Here is an 18,551-nt window from a genome sequence, read left to right as displayed (position 1 = left end):
TACAGGTCATCCTTACTCGTTTGGGATTTCTTCATTCAGCTACAACTGGGCTAGAATGATCCAAGATTTAATTAGTGACTACTCAGTTCAGTATTTAAGCCAGGAAGACAGATGAAATTTCTTTAAAGTTACAACCAGACAAGCCAACCTGACAAGTCAGTTTCCTCAACTGATGAAAGGAGTAGAAGATGGCCTCCCACAGCTGACTACCTGAGACGCTCACTCAGGGCACTGGCCGGCACTGTACTTGGGCCACTCGACACTAAAAGATTATCAAGGTAATGGTCTGAAGTAAAGTCTAGGAATCTATATATTTTGTAAGTTTATTTATTTTGAGAGAGAGCGTGAGCAGGGGAGGGACAGAGAGAATCCCAAGCAGGCTCTGCACCATCAGCACAGAGCCTGACACGGGGCTCGAACTCACAAGCCGTGAGACCGTGACCTGAGCCGAAGTCAAGAGTCAGACACTCGACCGACTGAGCCACCCAGGCACCTCTAGAAATCTATTTTTAATAAGCATTCCATAGATGGTCAGGATCAGACAGTTTGGGAAATCTTGGATTAAAAGATTTAAGTCTTTGACAGCTCTAAAATTATAGTTTTATTTATCTAAAGGTTTGTAATTCTAAAACTTTCTGGATCAAATTACTCTAAAGGGTCCCAGGAATTTCAAGGAGTTGCTCTAGCAGACACCACCGAGTGGGGGAAGGACAGGCCTCGGACTGGGCAGAAGAGGACTCCAGAACCCTTGACACACTTCAACCAGGACACCCTTTCACTGACTGGGGTTTACTTGAAAGTTGTTCATTTCAAGGAAGACTCTGCTTGTTTCAGGTTGAAGAGGGAAGTCTTTACATAAATTTTCTAGCTAGGAGCACATGAGGGTAAAGATGAGATTTGGGGAAAAAACTATTATATTATCACACCACTGAAATACTAACACAGATTTTAAAATTAAAGCACTAAATAAAATTTGATGGAAGTAAATACTATTCTGAAATGAACACCTTAATAAAGCTTGTGACTCTTCTGCTTTGACTGAAGACTTCAAACCTTAACATGTAAAACCAAGAAGGAAGTTAGAGAGGAGCTGGTGAAATGTCTATCAGTAATAAGGTAGATCATTTAATGGAAATGGATTCTATTTAGTTATTCTGTATTAGTTTCCTTCTGAGATGAAAAGTCAGGCTAAGAAAATACAGATTATAGTAGTTGCAGAGGGATACTAAGATTATTACCACCCCACATGTCACTGTCTCCTTCATCCATTTCTCCTCTCTTCTCTTTACTATATATACCACACTCTGTAAATAAAGCTCTTTCCCCAAAGGAAAATGTATTTAAAGAGTTCCAGCTAATCCAGAGTTAAACCACTTGTCTTTTAGCAGGAGATGCTTTAACAGAAATGCTAAGTTACTAAGAGTGGGAGAGTGTCCAAAGAATGACATTTTCTCTGTCCTTAATAACTGCTTCACAATGCCAGAGCATTAAATTTAGTTCACTGATGCTTCACTTACATTTTATTTGCAGAACTTGGAAAAAAAGAACAAGCCACAAAAAAACAAAGCAGTGATCAGACTGAATGTGACATGAGCCCTAAATAAGAGATCTGTACTGCAAGGGTCAGAGAGAATGGCAAAGTGAAGGACATGTGGGAAGATGTCAGGAAGGCCAGCAGTAGAAACAAAAAGGTACATATCAGAACAACTTCATTTTTACTACCAATCAAAAATTTTTAGCCATGCTATGTGTTTAACATGGTGCTTGATGATTAGGGATCCCACAGATGTATGGATAAACAAAGTAGACTGAAAAATACTCACCTACCTTCACTTCCTCCCACATCCCCACTAAAAAGACATAAAGGATTTTTTTTATTTGTTTAAAGGTACAAACCCAGAAAAATTAGTGTAACTGGAGAGGAGATAACAACAACAAAATGCTGGAATCTGGACACCATGTGGAAACATCCCCTCTCTGCAACTGCCTCTCCCCCAGCCCCACTGAAGAATGGAAGATTACTCTAGAAGGAGCGTGTCCAGATCCTTCCTGATACCAGATACCAGAAAGAGCTGAAGGGGAGGGTTCTGCACGAGGGGAGTAAGTGAACGTATGACACCACACAGGCCGCACCAGTCTGCTCAGTTCAGCTCCAAAGCCGAGAGCAGCCAAGCCTTCACACTTCAGGCACGTAACTGAAAGAAACCCTCTGGAAAAACTGCCTAATCCAAGAAGTGAGATATAAAGTTACTGACACAGAGGCTGTCCAACTAACTGACTCAGCCAGGTCATCCTACAGTGAGTCTCAGCTGAAGGTCCAACTCTTCCCTTCAGGGCTTCTAACTGCTCCCTTAGTCCTCCATGTTACACGTGCAGATGACCAAGACTAACCAGACATCAGAGATGCCTCTGATATGCCTTTAACAGGAAAGAATAAGCCTAAAGAAACAATCTGCAGGAAAGAGATGTCATGAGAAAAATACTCCTAGTGATGTTAGCATTCTAAGCAGGAACAGAACAAGAAGCAAAGAGTAAAAAAGGAATCTTAGAAATATGATACATAAATGAAAACCTCAACAGAAGGGTAGGAAGAAAGAGTCCAGCAGATCTAGCGGAAAGCAAAGGCAAAAGAGAGAAAATAAAATTAGAGGACCAGTCCAGGAGGCCCAACATCTGCTCAAGAAGAGTTCCAGAGAGAAGAAAACATAGTAGAGAAAAAATAAAGCATTCAAGAAAATTTCCCAGCACTGAAGGAATGAGTTTCCAAACTAGAAGCCACATGTTCTTCTGATGGATAGGGATGAAAACAGACCCCCAGCACAGCACATAATCATGAAATTTTTTAAGTGAAAAAAAAGTCAGGCGCCTGGATGGTTCAGTGGGTTAAGCATCCAACTTCAGCTCCGCTGATGATCTCACAGTTCATGGGTTCAAGCCCTGCACCGGGGCTAAGAACACAGAGCCTGCTTCAGATACTCTTTCTCCCTCTCTCTCTGCCCCTCCCTCACTTGCACTCTCTCTCTCTCTCTCAAAAATAAACAAACATTAAAAAAATAATAATTAAAAAAAAAAGGCCGTATACAAGGTCTCAAAAATCTTCATCCCTTGCCCCCTTCTCAGGGAGCTACCAAAGGACGGAGTACAGCAAAGCAAGAGAGTAATAAAAAGAGAAGGGAGATCCAAGAACCAGAGGATCCATCACAGAACAAACACAAAGGAGATTCCGGGACGATGATGACTGACCTCGGAAGACTGCTTGCTGTGCTTCAGAAGCTAACGGGCCCTAATCTAGATCAGAAGGGAGTAGCGCAGAAGGCTCTGGAAGAGATGTCTCCACAATGAAACTGAAAGTATACTGAGGCATAAGAACATCTTGTTAAGAAATTTAGATAACTTGCAGAAAGCTGCAGACAGAATTAGAAAACTAAACAAATGAGGGGGAAAACAAAACAATCAGCTACAAGAAAGCCAACAAGATATAAGAAAAAGTAAGAGACCCACATCCCTGCTTTCCACTGTAGGAAGTCAAATAAGGATGCCTGAAATAAAAAAAAAAAAAAAAATCAAGTACGAACACACATCTTATTTAGAGATACAGGCAAGAAAAATACCAAAAGAATTACCCAAAAGAGCTGCAAGTGATTTCTCTAGAGGGAGAAAATGTAAGAACAGAAGACAGGAAAATCTGCTGTTCACTTTAACAGACCCTACAGAACTCTCTAACCATAATGAAATATATAGTTCATACAATTGAACTAAGTGCACATGTATGATTTTATTAGAACTGAAAACCTGTAAAATTTGGTTTATTAATGAAAAGTACTCCAAATTAACTTTACCTATAAATTCTACTTGTACTTATTATTAGTAACTGCAGCAACAGAAAGAACCAATTAGTTCCGTTATGTATCAAAAAACACACAAGACTAAATAAAACAAATTTAAGACACATGCGAGACAGGCAAGTATTTCTTGAGGCAAGGCATCAGCACAATCAAGCAGCAATAAGAAAAAAAAATTACAGAACACAATCACAGAGACTATAGTTTAAAACATGGCATTTTAATGATTTGCCTTATTATAGTGTCTAAGCATCTGCTTCCAATTATCAATTAATAATGTCCATATGCAGTATTCCTTGACTTTAAGAAATAGTTAAAAAAATAAAAGCTAGATTCAGTTAAGACACAGTGAACCTTCAATACAACTCAATGAAACATACAACTTTAAAACTCTGTCCTCTCAGTACACAAGGGAACAGGAGAATGGAGTTAGCCCAATCTTCCCTTTGCCACTAAGAAAACTAGAGGACATGTTTTTTTGAAACTAGGAATAATGCATTTTCAATGGATTTGTATAAGCAAGTCTTTTATATAAATGTGATTGTGCTTCAAGGCTGTATAACATCTCAGGTTATAACATGTATGCTAAAAGCTATGTGCTAAGTAAGGCAGATAAAAGCATTAGGTAATACCTTCTTACAGAGAGCTCGCAGCTTGAAAGCAGAAAAATGAAATGCAGTGTTCATAAAAGATTGAACAAAAAAACTGTTACCGTTCCCCACTAACTCCAAGTTTGTTTTAATCATGGTTACTTGCTTGGTATAGCTAATAGGCTTAATGCTCTTTTTATGTTTAAGAAAGGAAAACATTCCATTTTCCTGAAGGTCTGCAAAATGACAACATCCTTCACAAAATTTTCTCTACAATGAACACATTAATGAATTCCACACATATTACATTATTCGGGAGTTAGGCATGAGAAAGGAGGACCAAGAGTCAAAACATGTACCTTTTTATTAAATGCCCAAATTTTGTCCCATTCCATGTTCACAACTGAACGTGAAGAGCCCTAGAAAAACAATAAATAAAACGATTTAAAGGTCAAGAAGTGTCCATTAGAATATTTAATTAAAGCTACTCATGTTAGAAAAGAATACACCCAATAAATACTGTTGACTTCCACTGGGATATAAAACTGAGTGTGCACGAACCAATCCAGTTGCCCTGAACAGCCACAGTCAAGAGCACATATTTCTGGGGCGCCTGGGTGGCGCAGTCGGTTAAGCGTCCGACTTCAGCCAGGTCACGATCTCGCGGTCCGTGAGTTCGAGCCCCGCGTCAGGCTCTGGGCTGATGGCTCAGAGCCTGGAGCCTGTTTCCGATTCTGTGTCTCCCTCTCTCTCTGCCCCTCCCCTGTTCATGCTCTGTCTCTCTCTGTCGCAAAAATAAATAAACGTTGAAAAAAAAAAAAAAAATTTAAAAAAAAAAAAAAAAGAGCACATATTTCAACAGGTAAGCATACCATGGCTGCCTCTGTCCCACTCCAGCTTAAGGGTTTAGGACATTCTCAATTTTCCACTATTAGAAACATACTCCTTAAAAAAAAAAAAAAAAAAAAAAAATCCTACCCTTACATTAGAAGGAACAAATAAGGAACAGAATGAACAGAAATAACAGAGACTAAAGGGGTATTAATGAGATACGTAAAAACACCGAGAAGCCGGAAAACAAAGCGTAGGTCACCTGAGCAGCAATAAACTGTTTCAGCCCTTCGACAGTCATCCCTCTTCTGAGCACACCACGAACTGTGGGAAATCGGGGATCATCCCTAGGAAAGAAGGAAATGTTCAGTTACCAAGGAGAACTCTTTAATGTATAATCACAAGGAGTACAAAATGCCTTAATGAATAATAAACTATAAACAGCTTGTGAAAAGACTTGTGACTAACAGTTGCTTATAAGAACTGGGTTCCCGTGAGCCCTCGTTCATGGAAGAGCAAAACTGCTCTCTGGTCAAATACTGCTCAGTAAAATAAATGTACTAGAAAGAGTAAAGTGCATTTCAAAAAGACACAAAAGTGACATCTTCAAATACAGAGAATCCATGCATTAAGACATTCTTATTTGCTTTTTATTTTACAATATTCATGGTCTCTATTCTATACATGACCATGAAAATCAGAGAAGAGATGGTCTCATGCCATCCACGTATGAATATACTTCACAAAGCCCTTTGGGTTATAAAAAAATATACACATTTGGGTTATAAAAAATATACACACTGCTTATTAATATTCTGCAGAAATTTGCACACTTTAGTTAAGTTTGCAATAAAACACTTTGCCTGGAGCCCAACATTTGCCTTTTGTCAAATATAGCTTCACAATAAACCAGTATAAAATACATCTTATTCAACATATAATACTTAATACACACTGTCACTATTATGTGATGCCAACAGAAACTACTGAATACATTCTTATTTAGATAAAAAATATTCTTGACTTATCAGCACGGTAACCCATCTGAACAGGTTTTGTTTACACAGATACATGGCTACAAGGTGACTTTAATTTTCATACTCTTCTTCCTCATAGAAATCCCATATAGGTTATTAATATGCTACCGAGATTTGCAAACTTTTCCTAGGTGCTGAATCCTCTGGGCAACCAACTGCTCCACAAGGTGGATCTTCACCACCAAGGCAGAGACCATTTATGTCTTTGCTTCAACTCAGGGCATTTTGGTCTTCATGGGACCCAGCTGAAAAGAAAAGCCTCAGAGCCTCAGCAGTGTGGAGAGTGGTAACCAGATCTACAAAGGACCAGAGTCACAACTATTTTTCTAAACAATGCTGAGATGTGCAGAGGCTGTGCCCTTGTGTGTTTCATTCCCATGCACCAGGGTCCACAATGGGCACTCCGTGTTTGTAGCATTAAAATAAAGGGGAGGGGAAGGGGACCCGATGCACTGGATGAAATAAAGACAAGGACCAAAAACCCTAGAGACCCACCCATTCCACCTCTTCCCATTCATCCTCCCCACCACTCAAAAGTTTTAAAATCACTGATATACCACGTTCTTACTTCCTCTCAATTCTAAGTAACAGTAAACATACCATCCGTCAACCAATCCTTCATTGACAAACCATGTGAGTTTTCTCTTGGATAGCACTGTGTTGTTGAGATTTAATCGACTATATTCCCAAATATACGGCTTTCTTATGCCTAAGGCTTCAATAATCCAATAAAACTGTTCATCTCTGTCATGGTATTCTGTTGTTCTCAGGGCATGTGTAACACCTTCAATACTGTCTACTATGGGGCAGGCAAAATCGTATGTCGGATACACACTGGAAAAAAAGAATATTTTTAAAAGCAAAATAAAGCATTTTACCCTTTCCATATTAGATCATGCATTATAAGCAGCAACAGTAATTTGAAATAATTCCTTACAAGTTAGGAATTTCTTAAAAATAATAGGTTTTACAACCCATAATATTATCAAAGCATATCAAAACATCAGTCTTTGAAGAAAATAAATCAGTTAACCCACTCAATATTCAAACCAATTCACAGCAAATTCCACAATCACATTTCTGTAATGGCCAATGTATACCATGGTAGAAAACAATAAGCAATATACATACAGTTGACCTTGAACAACACAAACTGGAACTATATGGGTCCACTTACACATGAATTTTTATAAATATAATACAGCACTATAAATGTATTCTCTCTTCCTTACGATTTTCTTAACAACATTTTCTTTTCTCTGGCTTATTTAAGAGCACAATATATATTACATATAACAAACAAAATATGTGTTAATTGTGTTATCGGTAAGGCTTCTGGTCAATAGGAGGCTATTAATAGTCAAGTTTTTGGGGAATCCAAAGCTATATACAGATTTTTGACTGCACAACCCCCTGCATTGCTCAAGAGTCAACTGTACTTAATAATTCAAGGGAATTTTTAGCTTTCCAATATCTTAATTAATCCCACACTCAAGTAAATCCCTATGCTTAATCTCCTGTAATTAAACGAATTCAAGAACAAAGCATTTCCTTCTGACAAGTAAAAGGGAAGAAAACTAGGTTAATTAAAATTCTATTTAAGATGAATAGTCTTAAAAACAATTCCTGATTAATATAACGTACATAATGCACAAGTACTTTTAATTTGAATTTTAAAAAATATGCCGTATTATCCCTTCTAATTTTTAGGCTACAACTTCATTAAACTTCTACTTCATTATGCTTAGCAATTATTTCATACTGAAAATGCACATCCAAATTAACTTTTCCAATGTATTCAAAGTATTTGCCTAGTAAAATGAGTAAGCACCCTGTTAAAAATGAGACTTACTAAAAAAAAACAAAAAACAAAAAACAATGAAAGATTTGTGTATACATGTGTAACCACACCCATAATGTGTTTGTCTACATACGGACACACAGATCTATACCCACAAGTTTAAAGAAAGTCACGTTAGCTAAGCAGGTTATCATTTACATTCACTAATCTCTTCAGAAGTTATGATTCAGCATTTATCTATAGTGGGTTTCTTCAAAGTATAAAAAAATACATTCTATGGTTGCTTTATATGGTAAATTAATGGAGAAGGGGAACCCATTTAAAGAAAAAGAATCTTTTAACTGAAAACCCACTTAGAAAACTAATCAAAACTAGAAAAAAAACCCACATATTTTCTTATAATGCTCACATTTCTGTAAAGTTTCAAGTCTATCACTTTTTTTTTTGTGAATCAACTTATGCCCAGCAGAATCCAAGTTTATAAGAGGAAGAAAAAGATCTTCGAAAGATACACACCACAATACACCTAATCAATACGTAAAAAGCAACTTTAGGCAAACTGAAGGACCTTAAGGAAGTACCTTAGAAACAACCTAGTATAACCTTAATCAATAGGTGAGTAAACAGCCCAAGAGACCAAGTTACATGCTTTACCAAAAGCAGTTATTAATCTATGAGTGAACAAAGATCCAGGTCTCTTGACTATTCTGCATCTACTCTGTGTGTAGAGGCAATCAAAGTGAAATCACAGTAGGCTGCCTAGCATAATGAAAGAGATACACCTACTTGTATTTATTTCCAGTTCTTGGATGTGGCTGAATTTTACAGCGATAAAGCGTTGGGTCTCTCATACATCCATTGTTACTACTCATGTCGATTTTTGCTCTCAGACAACAGGACTGACCAAACTGGCTCCCTTTTTTCATTTCTTCCCACATTTGTAGATTCTTCTCAATAGCTGTAAGATTAATTATATTACAGTTTATCTAATATATTACTAACCTAGTTGAACTGAAATTATTTTAATGGTTTACTTTTATATTATAAGCACACTCCCCTAGTTTAAAAATACCATCATAACTGTATGTATGTAGAGAATGAGTCGTCAATAGAAATGAACATGGCCTCTTAAAAATAAATAAATATACAAATTAAAAAAAATAAAATAAAAAATGAAATACCATCATAGTTTCAATATCTGGTACGAAGAGTAAATGCATCATTTTTTATGAAGAAGTCTCACAAAAAACACTTAGGAAAAGTACTCTATGAATATGTTTTCAGAAGTCAAAGCAATACATTTCACTGATATAGTACTCATTAAGGGTAAGAGACCTGGGGCACCTGGGTGGCTCAGTCAGCTAACTGTCCTACTTCAGCTCAGGCCATGACTCTTGGTTCATGAGTTTGAGCCCCGCATCAGGCTCTGTGCTAACAGAGCGTGGAGCCTGCTTCAGATTTTGTGTCTCCCTCTGTCTCTGCCCCTCCCCTGCTCGCACTCTGTCTCTCTTTCAAAACTAAATAAAATTTTTTTTCATTGAGATAAATAAATAAAAGTAAGGGTAAGAGACGAAACATGAGACTTGAAGGTTTTTCTCACCCTGTGTTTCCCACTTGCCGATCAAGGCACAGCTAGCCAGCCCCTGAGCGTCTCAAATTTAATTCTGCTTTTGAAGCAGAAGCATTCTGTTCCTCTGCCTCCTCATGCTCAGGGGACAGACCAGACTGGCCTGATCCACAGGGCCCACAGGCATCAGTGCTACAGCCTGTGCCCATGTAAAGAACATGGCTTGGGCTGTGAGCCTGAGTCCATGGGCTACCAGAAAGCCCTGTCAGTCATTGCAGTGGAAAACAGGAGACTCTTGGATCAAAAAAAAAAAAAAAAAAGAGATCACAGAAAACAATGATACAAATTTCACCCCAGAAAATTCTGTCCCAAGTAGCTATGGTTCTATCTTGTGAAAATACTGAAAACCTGCCCCATGCAGGTAAGAAAGAACTATTAAACAATGACTCTCTGTGGAAGCTCCTGAAGATATGATGGACACTTTGCCCTCAAAAAAAATCAAATGAGTCTAAAAATACAGTTGTTAACTATTTTTGAAAATGTTAGGGAAACCTCAAAAAGAGGGGAAAAAAAAAGACTTTTTAACAATTTGACAACAATTCACTATACACTTCCCAAATGTGACATTATGGCAACATAAATGCAGAATAAAAACAGCCCCAATCAGTAGCTCAGGAGACAAGTAATGAATAAGAAATATGCTTTTTCGTTAAGTGATATCTCAGAGGTATAGAGTTGTACTAACTAAGCTTACATATTACATTCACATGCTGAAAAGAAGATTTGGGTACTAATAACATGATCACTGAACCTCTTAGAAAGGCTAAGTTTTTAAATTGGGAGAACTACAAAGAAATGCAGAAGTACTCACTGCAATGGAATGAACACAATGCAAAGGACCAAGTGCAGTGAGACACTATGGGCACAACTACGGGCACACACACTTCGCATGCAGTTGTGACGCCAACAAAGTAGTAACAATGTAAAGATGATAATGAAAGAAAAAAAGAAACCTGTGATGAACGTATGGATCACATTCCCAAATGGGCCTCAAACCAGCATCTTTCACAAAAATCTTGTTCTACTAAAGAAGTAGAACACAAGACCGCCAATTAAAATATAAGACATTAAATGAGCCTTACAGTTTTTTCTATGCTTGGATTCTATCCTCTGCTCACGTTCTGCTTTCATCTGCTCAGCAGGAGTATCATCCACATAAGCCTTCCCTTCCTGAATTAGCTTCTCTGCGTATTTCATTATAGTTTCAAAATGATCCGAGGTATAAGTAAATTGATCTGGTTTGATATGCAACATTGCAACATCCTCCAAGATAACCTGCAAAGAGAATCCAAAATAACCATCAACTTATCTTTTGCATTTTCTTGTGTATTTTCAATCCTTGATACTGCATTTGGGCAAATGTAATAATACACCATCAGTCAAAAAAAAAAAGCCTGAAAATGGTTGTACAAGTTGTATATTAGGTCAGAAAAGAAAAAAAAAAGATAATCATTATACTAGTCTCCAAATTTTCAGCTGAGAAAGCTGATTTCATGATGGAGCTTTCCATTTACTCTGGAAAACTGGTTATTATTGGTCATACCGACAATCATTTGCCCTCTCTTTGAACATATTGCAGTGCTTCTGAACAAAGAGGATAGAAGAGGCCAAGAAACCTCCCCATTTTCTGATACCTACTTGGTGTTTGTTTCATTCACACACTTACAATTATATGACAGAAAAGAAACCTGTCTCTAGTGACCAATTCATTTAAGAAATTGGTACTTATAGGAAAACATAGCACTTTGGTAAAATTGTACAATTGAGGAAGAAAACAGTAAGTGGAAGTTTTTTGCTATAGGAGCTCAATATTGCTTGCCTTAGGTCTCAGACACAGAATAGACAGATGAGGGAAAAAGGCAGCTATGAGAACAAACTTCATTTATTTTCTTACCATGAAGGTATCCAGTCACCCTCTAATTTTAATTAACTTTTCTGACAAAGGGTCATCACTACACCTTTAATTACCTTCTCAAAATCTTCCTTTTCTTTTTCGGGATTTGTGTCATCAAATCTCATGATCAGTTTCCCTTTAAAGTTAACCTGGTAGTGCTGGTTCAGAAGAGCAGCTTTTGCATGCCCAATGTGTAAGTAACTAAAACAAAAACATTTCACAAAGAAACTCATTAACATGTTTTACCTAAATACTTGAACTTAACCTTCCTGAGGAGATGAGAACTAAACAAAAATCCTTCTAGTTGGAACTCCCGTCATAGTTTATTTTCTAACAAGAAAGTACTCTGATAGAAAAGCTGACCCTCACAGGAAGAAAAAGACACTACAACATTTATAAAGTCATCACAAGAAACAATTTCACATGGAACATCTCACAAAGAGACAAGTGATTTAGTCACGTTACCACCTTAAGGAAAATCTTTTTCTTTTTTACAAAGGAAATGAGTGGTCGTTTAGTTAGGGGAAACCTGCTTCCTGGAAAACGGTGTCCAGGGCTACACGGGAGTGCGTCTGCACAGAGACCTGACTCTGCCGTGGACGGAGCACCCACCTCGTGCACGCCAGCGAGAGGCGCCTCTGAGATCGCCACCGCCACATGCTAACTCGTGGACGGACACGCGGGAATCGGGAAGCCGCAGAAGAGCCACTTATTCTCAAGGCTTCGATTTTCTCAAAAGCCAAAATACAAGGATTTTGTCAACTAAAGGACTTTACAGGTCTCATCCAGGACCAACGCTCCATGAATCGCAATCTGTGAAAATACTATTCTGTTCCTATGGGCAGTTGGCAATTACAAGGAATAAAATATATCAGAGGCCCTGTTGATATAATAAGTCACCATTTCCCTTGATCAGTGAAGTGGGTAAAAAGCAGTATCTTGTACCACTAACGATGAAAATACACTTTCCTGGGCAGCAAACAGGGCATGAAGTGAGGAAGTTTAATAATCCGCTCTCACGAACTTTTATTATTTGCCACTGACAATGGTAGCCACCGTCCCCCTGCGCTAGTCTCCTAGTTTCTCGCCCACCTCTAATCTCAGCTGGGGTCAACAGGGGAGAGGAAAATACAACTCCTTGCATGTCTTCACACCAGTTTTTAAATCAATCCATGTTTTAGAAATTCACGCAGCATTCTAGATCAATGATTCAATGTTAAGAAGGATTTATATGCACCAGTTAATGCAGACAAGTACAAAGCAATGCATTTACGGCTATTCAAAACTTTCTTTATAAAATAAAAGGCTGTCACTGGTATCCCAGATGAGATTCTAAAACAGAAAAAGAACATTAGTCAAAAACTAATGAAATCAAAAAAAGGTATGGAGTTTAGTGTTAAAGTAATATACTGATATTGGTTCACCACTTGTGACAATGGTACCTTAGAGTAATGTAAGATGTTAAGATCACGGACAACTGGGTACAGTATATGTGGGAACTTTCTGTACTATCTTTGCTACATTTCTGTAAATCTAGAACTATGCTAAAATAAAAGGTTTGCCGAAAGTAAAATAAAACAAAGGACCGTGAGTTCCAAGAAAGAAACAGAAACACCTACTGCAGTTTTCATGGAAAGTGTTATACTTGTATCATGTTATACCTATCATTAAAAACAGAAAAAAAAAAGACAACTACTAATCACTGACTACCCATACTATATGATAGTTAATGTGCTAGGCTTTACACAAAAGAATTAATTTAAGAGGAATGAGGAAATCAAACCATTCTCTTACACTTAAAGATATTATTTCTGGGGGCACCTCGGTGGCTCAGTAGGTTAAGCGTCCGACTTCGGCTCAGGTCATGATCTCACGGTTCGTGAGTTTCAGCCCTGCGTCAGGCTTTGTGCTGATTCAGATTCTGTGTTTCCCTTTGTCTCTGCCCCTCCCCCACTCGCACTCTGTCTCTCTCTCTCTCTCTCAAAAATAAAGATTAAAGGGGCGCCTGGGTGGCGCAGTCGGTTAAGCGTCCGACTTCAGCCAGGTCACGATCTCGCGCTCCGTGAGTTCGAGCCCCGCGTCGGGCTCTGGGCTGATGGCTCAGAGCCTGGAGCCTGTTTCCGATTCTGTGTCTCCCTCTCTCTCTGCCCCTCGCCCGTTCATGCTCTGTCTCTCTCTGTCCCAAAAATAAATAAACGTTGAAAAAAAAAAAAATAAATAAAGATTAAAAAAAACAAAATTAAAAAAAAAATTTTAAAGATATTATCCTGAACCTGAAATAATGTGTACAGTTCTATCAAGTCTAAATGTCAAGAAAGCTAACAAGACTATGAAATATTCACAAGGTAACTAAAATAGTAATCAGCTCAAGAAACAACCTAATTGGAATAGCTAAAAAAGTGAGATTTGCGCTATGTCACAGTTAGCACTTATGCTGAATAGGGCTTCTGCCACCCATAACAAACATAGGCAATAGAACTTTAAGTCAAATGGATTCTAGAACCAGACAGCACAGGTTTGAGTTTGGCAAATTACTAAAATGTTGAATGAATCAGTTTCCGAAACCATCTGTAAAACGGAGATGTTAACAGTGCTTTCTTCACAAGGCTGTGAGGATTAAAACGCTGTGTGTATAGGGTTTGATAGTACCTGTACATAACAGTTTCTATATATCTTAGCTAGGAATAAGAAAAAGGGCTGGGGTGCCTGGGTGGCTCAGGTGGTTAAGTGTCCAATTCTCAATTTCGGCTAAGGTCACGATCTTACAGTTTGTCAGTTTGAGCCCTGCATGGGGCTCTGCACTGACAGTGCGAAGCCTGGATTCTCTCTCTCCGTCCACCCCTCCCCAGCTTGCGCACTCTCTCTCTCTCTCAAAAATAAACCTTAAAAAAAAAAAAAAGAAAGAAAGAAACAGGGCTGAAGCCGTGCCTTCTGGCTCTTCATGAAAGACATAGAAAAATAAAAAAGAAAAATTAAAGAATTCTTTAGCAGTATACAGGGATACGACAAAAATTATGAATAAGAAAACAAAACAAAAACCCACCAAACAAAAAAGATTCCCAAAATACCTGAACATTATATTCCAAATCCCAAAATTGTATTTGGCCAAGACTATGGTCTCTGAAATTGACATGACTTATGGCAGACAAATGTGTTTTACAGAGTAAATTATAAATGTGAGGCACTCACTATTCCAAGAAATGATGGTGACAAAAATATAAGAAGATTCTAAAAGGACAAATGTCCAAATGCCGCAGCTATAAACAGCCACTGCTTAGAAAGTGGCTTTTTATCAAACCATTAAAGTCACTCACTCCCAACGGGAAAGCATGACCTGTCGCAGTAAGCAAACAGGAACAGAACACAGGGCCGCATGGACCCAAGATGTCAGTAGGAATTAAGTGTGTATGAGAAGTCTTATCTATGAGATTCCACTTAGTCAACTACCCATCGATCACTTAATGATTTAGTCTGTGAATTTTCCAAAATCCTTATTTCTCTTTCATCCCCTTCCATCAATCCTTTATTTTGACACCAAAATCAGCAAACTTAGAAAAGCAGAGAGAAAATGCAGAATTCTAAAACAGATTTTCTTGTCAATGGTGTTTATGAAAACTTTGTGGAGAACTCTTAAGAACAACTAAAATAAAATGGATTTTTCCTTATCTGCCACTTTCTGTTATCTACACATTCCACTTACCACAAATGGGTAAGAAAATCTGAAATTAAGCAAAATTCTGGCATTAATAAGAGGTATTTTACCGTATTACTCACTATCACGGGAAAGGGGCTATCACAAAGCTTGTCCGGTATGCTCACAGAGGCTGGTGCAAAGGTGGACTCCCCCTGACCTTGGGTAATGCTGGGCAAGGCCTGAGACAGCCCCAGGCTGGTGACCACCAGCCAGGAACAGTCTTCTTCTCTATTGCACCCTTCAAATATTATTTTCTATTGGTGCCAAAAGTGAAAGGGGTTGGGAAACATGCTAACAACAGAAAGAATTCAATAAGAATAGGCTTTTCAGGATGCCATTTTATTTCGTAAAAAAGTAACTTAAAAATAATTCTACCATAACTTCTGCTCACCAAACGAACTGCTCAGGATACAAAACAAATCCCTATTAAATGAGAGCCTAAAAATCTCAAAATGTAAATAAAACTTAAGGGTTTCTATTTATGGAAAGTTTCCTATTTATAATTAAAATTCCATCTGGGGTAAAATAACAATGTTGTCTAATTGCTTTAAAAAGCTAAAACTACAAATTCAATACATTAACATTAATTATAACAGACTTAAATGTTCAGAAATTTGACACCCCCCCCAATTAAAACCTTACTCATTTTCTTCCATATTAGTAATCTAGTAATAGTAAAAGCATTTAATGGTCTTTAAGCTTTTCCATTAAATATATTTCATTGTAATTACAAGTTACATTTTCTTACCCACTAGCCTCTGGAGGAAATCTGACAGTAACCTTTCCCATCTCAGCACCTGGAAGCTCAACAAATTTCCCAACATCTTGCTTTTTCTCAGATGTCTGAAAAGCAGAAGAAAAACAACATATAAAATAGTTACATCGTTAAATGTTTAAGAATACACTCATTCAACAAATACTCAATACCCACTATGTGCCAGGCACGGTTACAAGACAAATGATGACTAGAACGTCATCCTTGCACTTAAGGACCCCAAATCTTGTGAAGGACATAAATAAAACTAAACACTGGCAACAGACCACACATATGTATGTATAGAATGCATTACAGCAGTGAGTTGAAGTTAACCAACAGCATCTAGGGTCATCAGGAAAAGCTTAAAAGGAGGTAAGAACCAAGCTGGACCTTAAAAAGTACGTGGAGATACATCAGATGCAGAATGTAGAAGGTATTCATTCTAAGAAAAGGGGTAACAGCACAGGTAAGACACAAAGACAATGCAATGTCTATGAAAAGTTAGAAATACATGGGGTGGGTGAATGAGCAAAGAAGCTGAAGCTGTTGACAAGGTCCAAAATACGAAGCCTCTTAGGAACTTGCTTTTAGGTTTTAGGCAATGAGGAAATCTCAGGGGGTAATGGGACCATTTATTTGTACTTTCTAAAATGATACCCAGCCCAGTGCAGAAGCTAAACTAGAAAAGAGAGAGACCTTTGATGAGATTATGGTATTAAATCAACAGGGGGTAATGAGGCCTCAATAAAAATCAAAAGCAGTGGAGACAGAAAACATAGATATGAGAACACAACTTGTTGATTGATTTCATGGGAAAAAAATGGTGAAGGATGAATGAAGATTTTTAGCCAAAACAGCTGAGTGGACTGTGGTGTCTTTACCCAAGCAGACAGTAGTTTTCAAATTTTACTGTGCCAGAAAATCTTTAAACTTTACTATACATGCCTAATATGTTAAACAGATCACAGTACAGAGACCTTGAGAAGAGAATCTTTTCTACCGTACTCTATGTCACACATCCTAGAGAATCAACAAAAAGGCTCTGCAGAAGCCTAGGACTCAATGGTTAAAAATCAACAAACAGGAGAGAGTCAGGAGGAAGAAAATACGGTATAGCTATAAAAAGGAGGTTTTAGTTACTTGGAGTTTGGATTTCCTAAGGGACATACACCGGATGACCATAATATTTTAGACATGTAATTACAAAGATTAGGCTTTATGTAGTTAAATAATTAAAGGTAAGCTAAAACTTTATAATAGCCTTGGCAGATTTTTCCAAGAAGATCCTTTTTCATGGATGGAAAGGGGGAAAAAAAAAACAAACTATTAGTAGGAATAATTTTCTTTTCAGATCTACAGTCTCAGCATTAAGAATGGCTCACCACTTTAGCTTTGGTCGTTGAAACGTTCCACTTGGTACCTACGGACTGGAAGGCCTGGTGGGCTTCAAGGAAGCCAAACCAGCGTTTGACATGCACTGGAGTTTTGTTCTGTTTCAACTGTTCCTGCCACGCCGGATTTCCTGTTAGCAAACATAATTTTAAAACCATTCAATAAATCTGCGACTTTGAAAGCAAAGTTTTAGTTGTAGTTAATTTAAATAAACAAGATGGCTTAAAGTTGTTCTTCTATAGGGGCGCCTGGCTGGCTCAGTCGGTGGAGCATGTGACTCTTAACCTCAGGGTCTTGAGTTCAAGCCCCCTGTTGAGTGTGGAGTCTACTTACCAAAAAAAAAAAAAAAAAAGGTACACTTCCATAATGAAACATTTTAAATCTAGACACACATTGCAATGTTTTCATGTAATTCTTTAACATACTTTACAGAATTCACAAAAGGTAATTAAAACTATTTCTGCAGTTCAACTCAATGAAATGAATACTAAATCCTGCTCTCACCACCACCACCACACACCCACTATAAGGCCAATGCCACACTTTTTTTTTTTTTTTTTAAAGTTTATTTGAGGGGAGGGAGAGAGAAAATCCCAAGCAGGCTCTGCCCTGTCAGGGCACAGCCTGATGACACAGGGCTCAATCTCAAGAACTGTGAGATCATGACCACAGCCCAAACCAAGAGTGGGTCACTTAACTGACTGAGCCACCCAGGCACCCCAACCAATGCCACATTTCGTAGATAAGGAAAAATTTTAAGTAGATCCACTAGAAAACAAAATAGAAATCAAGATCAAGAAGTAGCTCATTTCTTCAGATGTAACATCAAAAGTAGGCACTGAAGGAAAATTTAATTAACATCACAAAGCTACATCCTTAAGATATTATCTTCCTTTTCACACATATTAAGTCAAAAATAAAAAAAAGACAACAATGTCAAACCTATACATGAAAACATTTAATTAGAAAAGGACTTCATTTTATGTTGGTTATTTTAATAATAATTTAATTGAATTTGGAGAAAAGTTTTAGCCACAAAAATATTACACATAATGTAAAAAATGACACATAATGCAGAATTAAATA

At 37.7% G+C, this 18,551-nt stretch overlaps 1 protein-coding gene across 3 annotated transcripts in view; it reads right to left on the bottom strand.

Annotated features, from left to right (window-relative positions):
* Positions 1-18,551, bottom strand: part of EPRS1 (glutamyl-prolyl-tRNA synthetase 1) — a 72,097-nt gene that overhangs the window by 44,348 nt on the left and 9,198 nt on the right. Inside the window, exons 5-13 of one of the 3 annotated variants that reach the window (XM_086693540.1) lie at positions 17,456-17,595; positions 16,065-16,159; positions 11,697-11,823; positions 10,811-11,003; positions 8,888-9,059; positions 6,901-7,134; positions 5,526-5,610; positions 4,792-4,851; positions 4,475-4,495 (exon numbers count right to left, since the gene is read on the bottom strand). In XM_086693540.1, the coding sequence (XP_086549666.1) occupies positions 4,475-4,495; positions 4,792-4,851; positions 5,526-5,610; positions 6,901-7,134; positions 8,888-9,059; positions 10,811-11,003; positions 11,697-11,823; positions 16,065-16,159; positions 17,456-17,595 (1,127 nt within the window). Of the gene's footprint in view, positions 1-4,474; positions 4,496-4,791; positions 4,852-5,525; positions 5,611-6,900; positions 7,135-8,887; positions 9,060-10,810; positions 11,004-11,696; positions 11,824-16,064; positions 16,160-17,455; positions 17,596-18,551 lie in introns of those variants that run through there. The other 2 variants (XM_025927810.2, XM_086693541.1) reach the window with 2 other exon arrangements.

The sequence above is a fragment of the Puma concolor genome, chromosome E4 (assembly GCF_028749965.1).
Source record: "Puma concolor isolate L17-30 chromosome E4, mPumCon1.1.hap2, whole genome shotgun sequence".
Classification (NCBI taxonomy): domain Eukaryota; kingdom Metazoa; phylum Chordata; class Mammalia; order Carnivora; family Felidae; genus Puma; species Puma concolor.
Note: the sequence above shows the minus strand (reverse complement) of the source record. Positions and strands in the feature narration are given on the sequence as shown.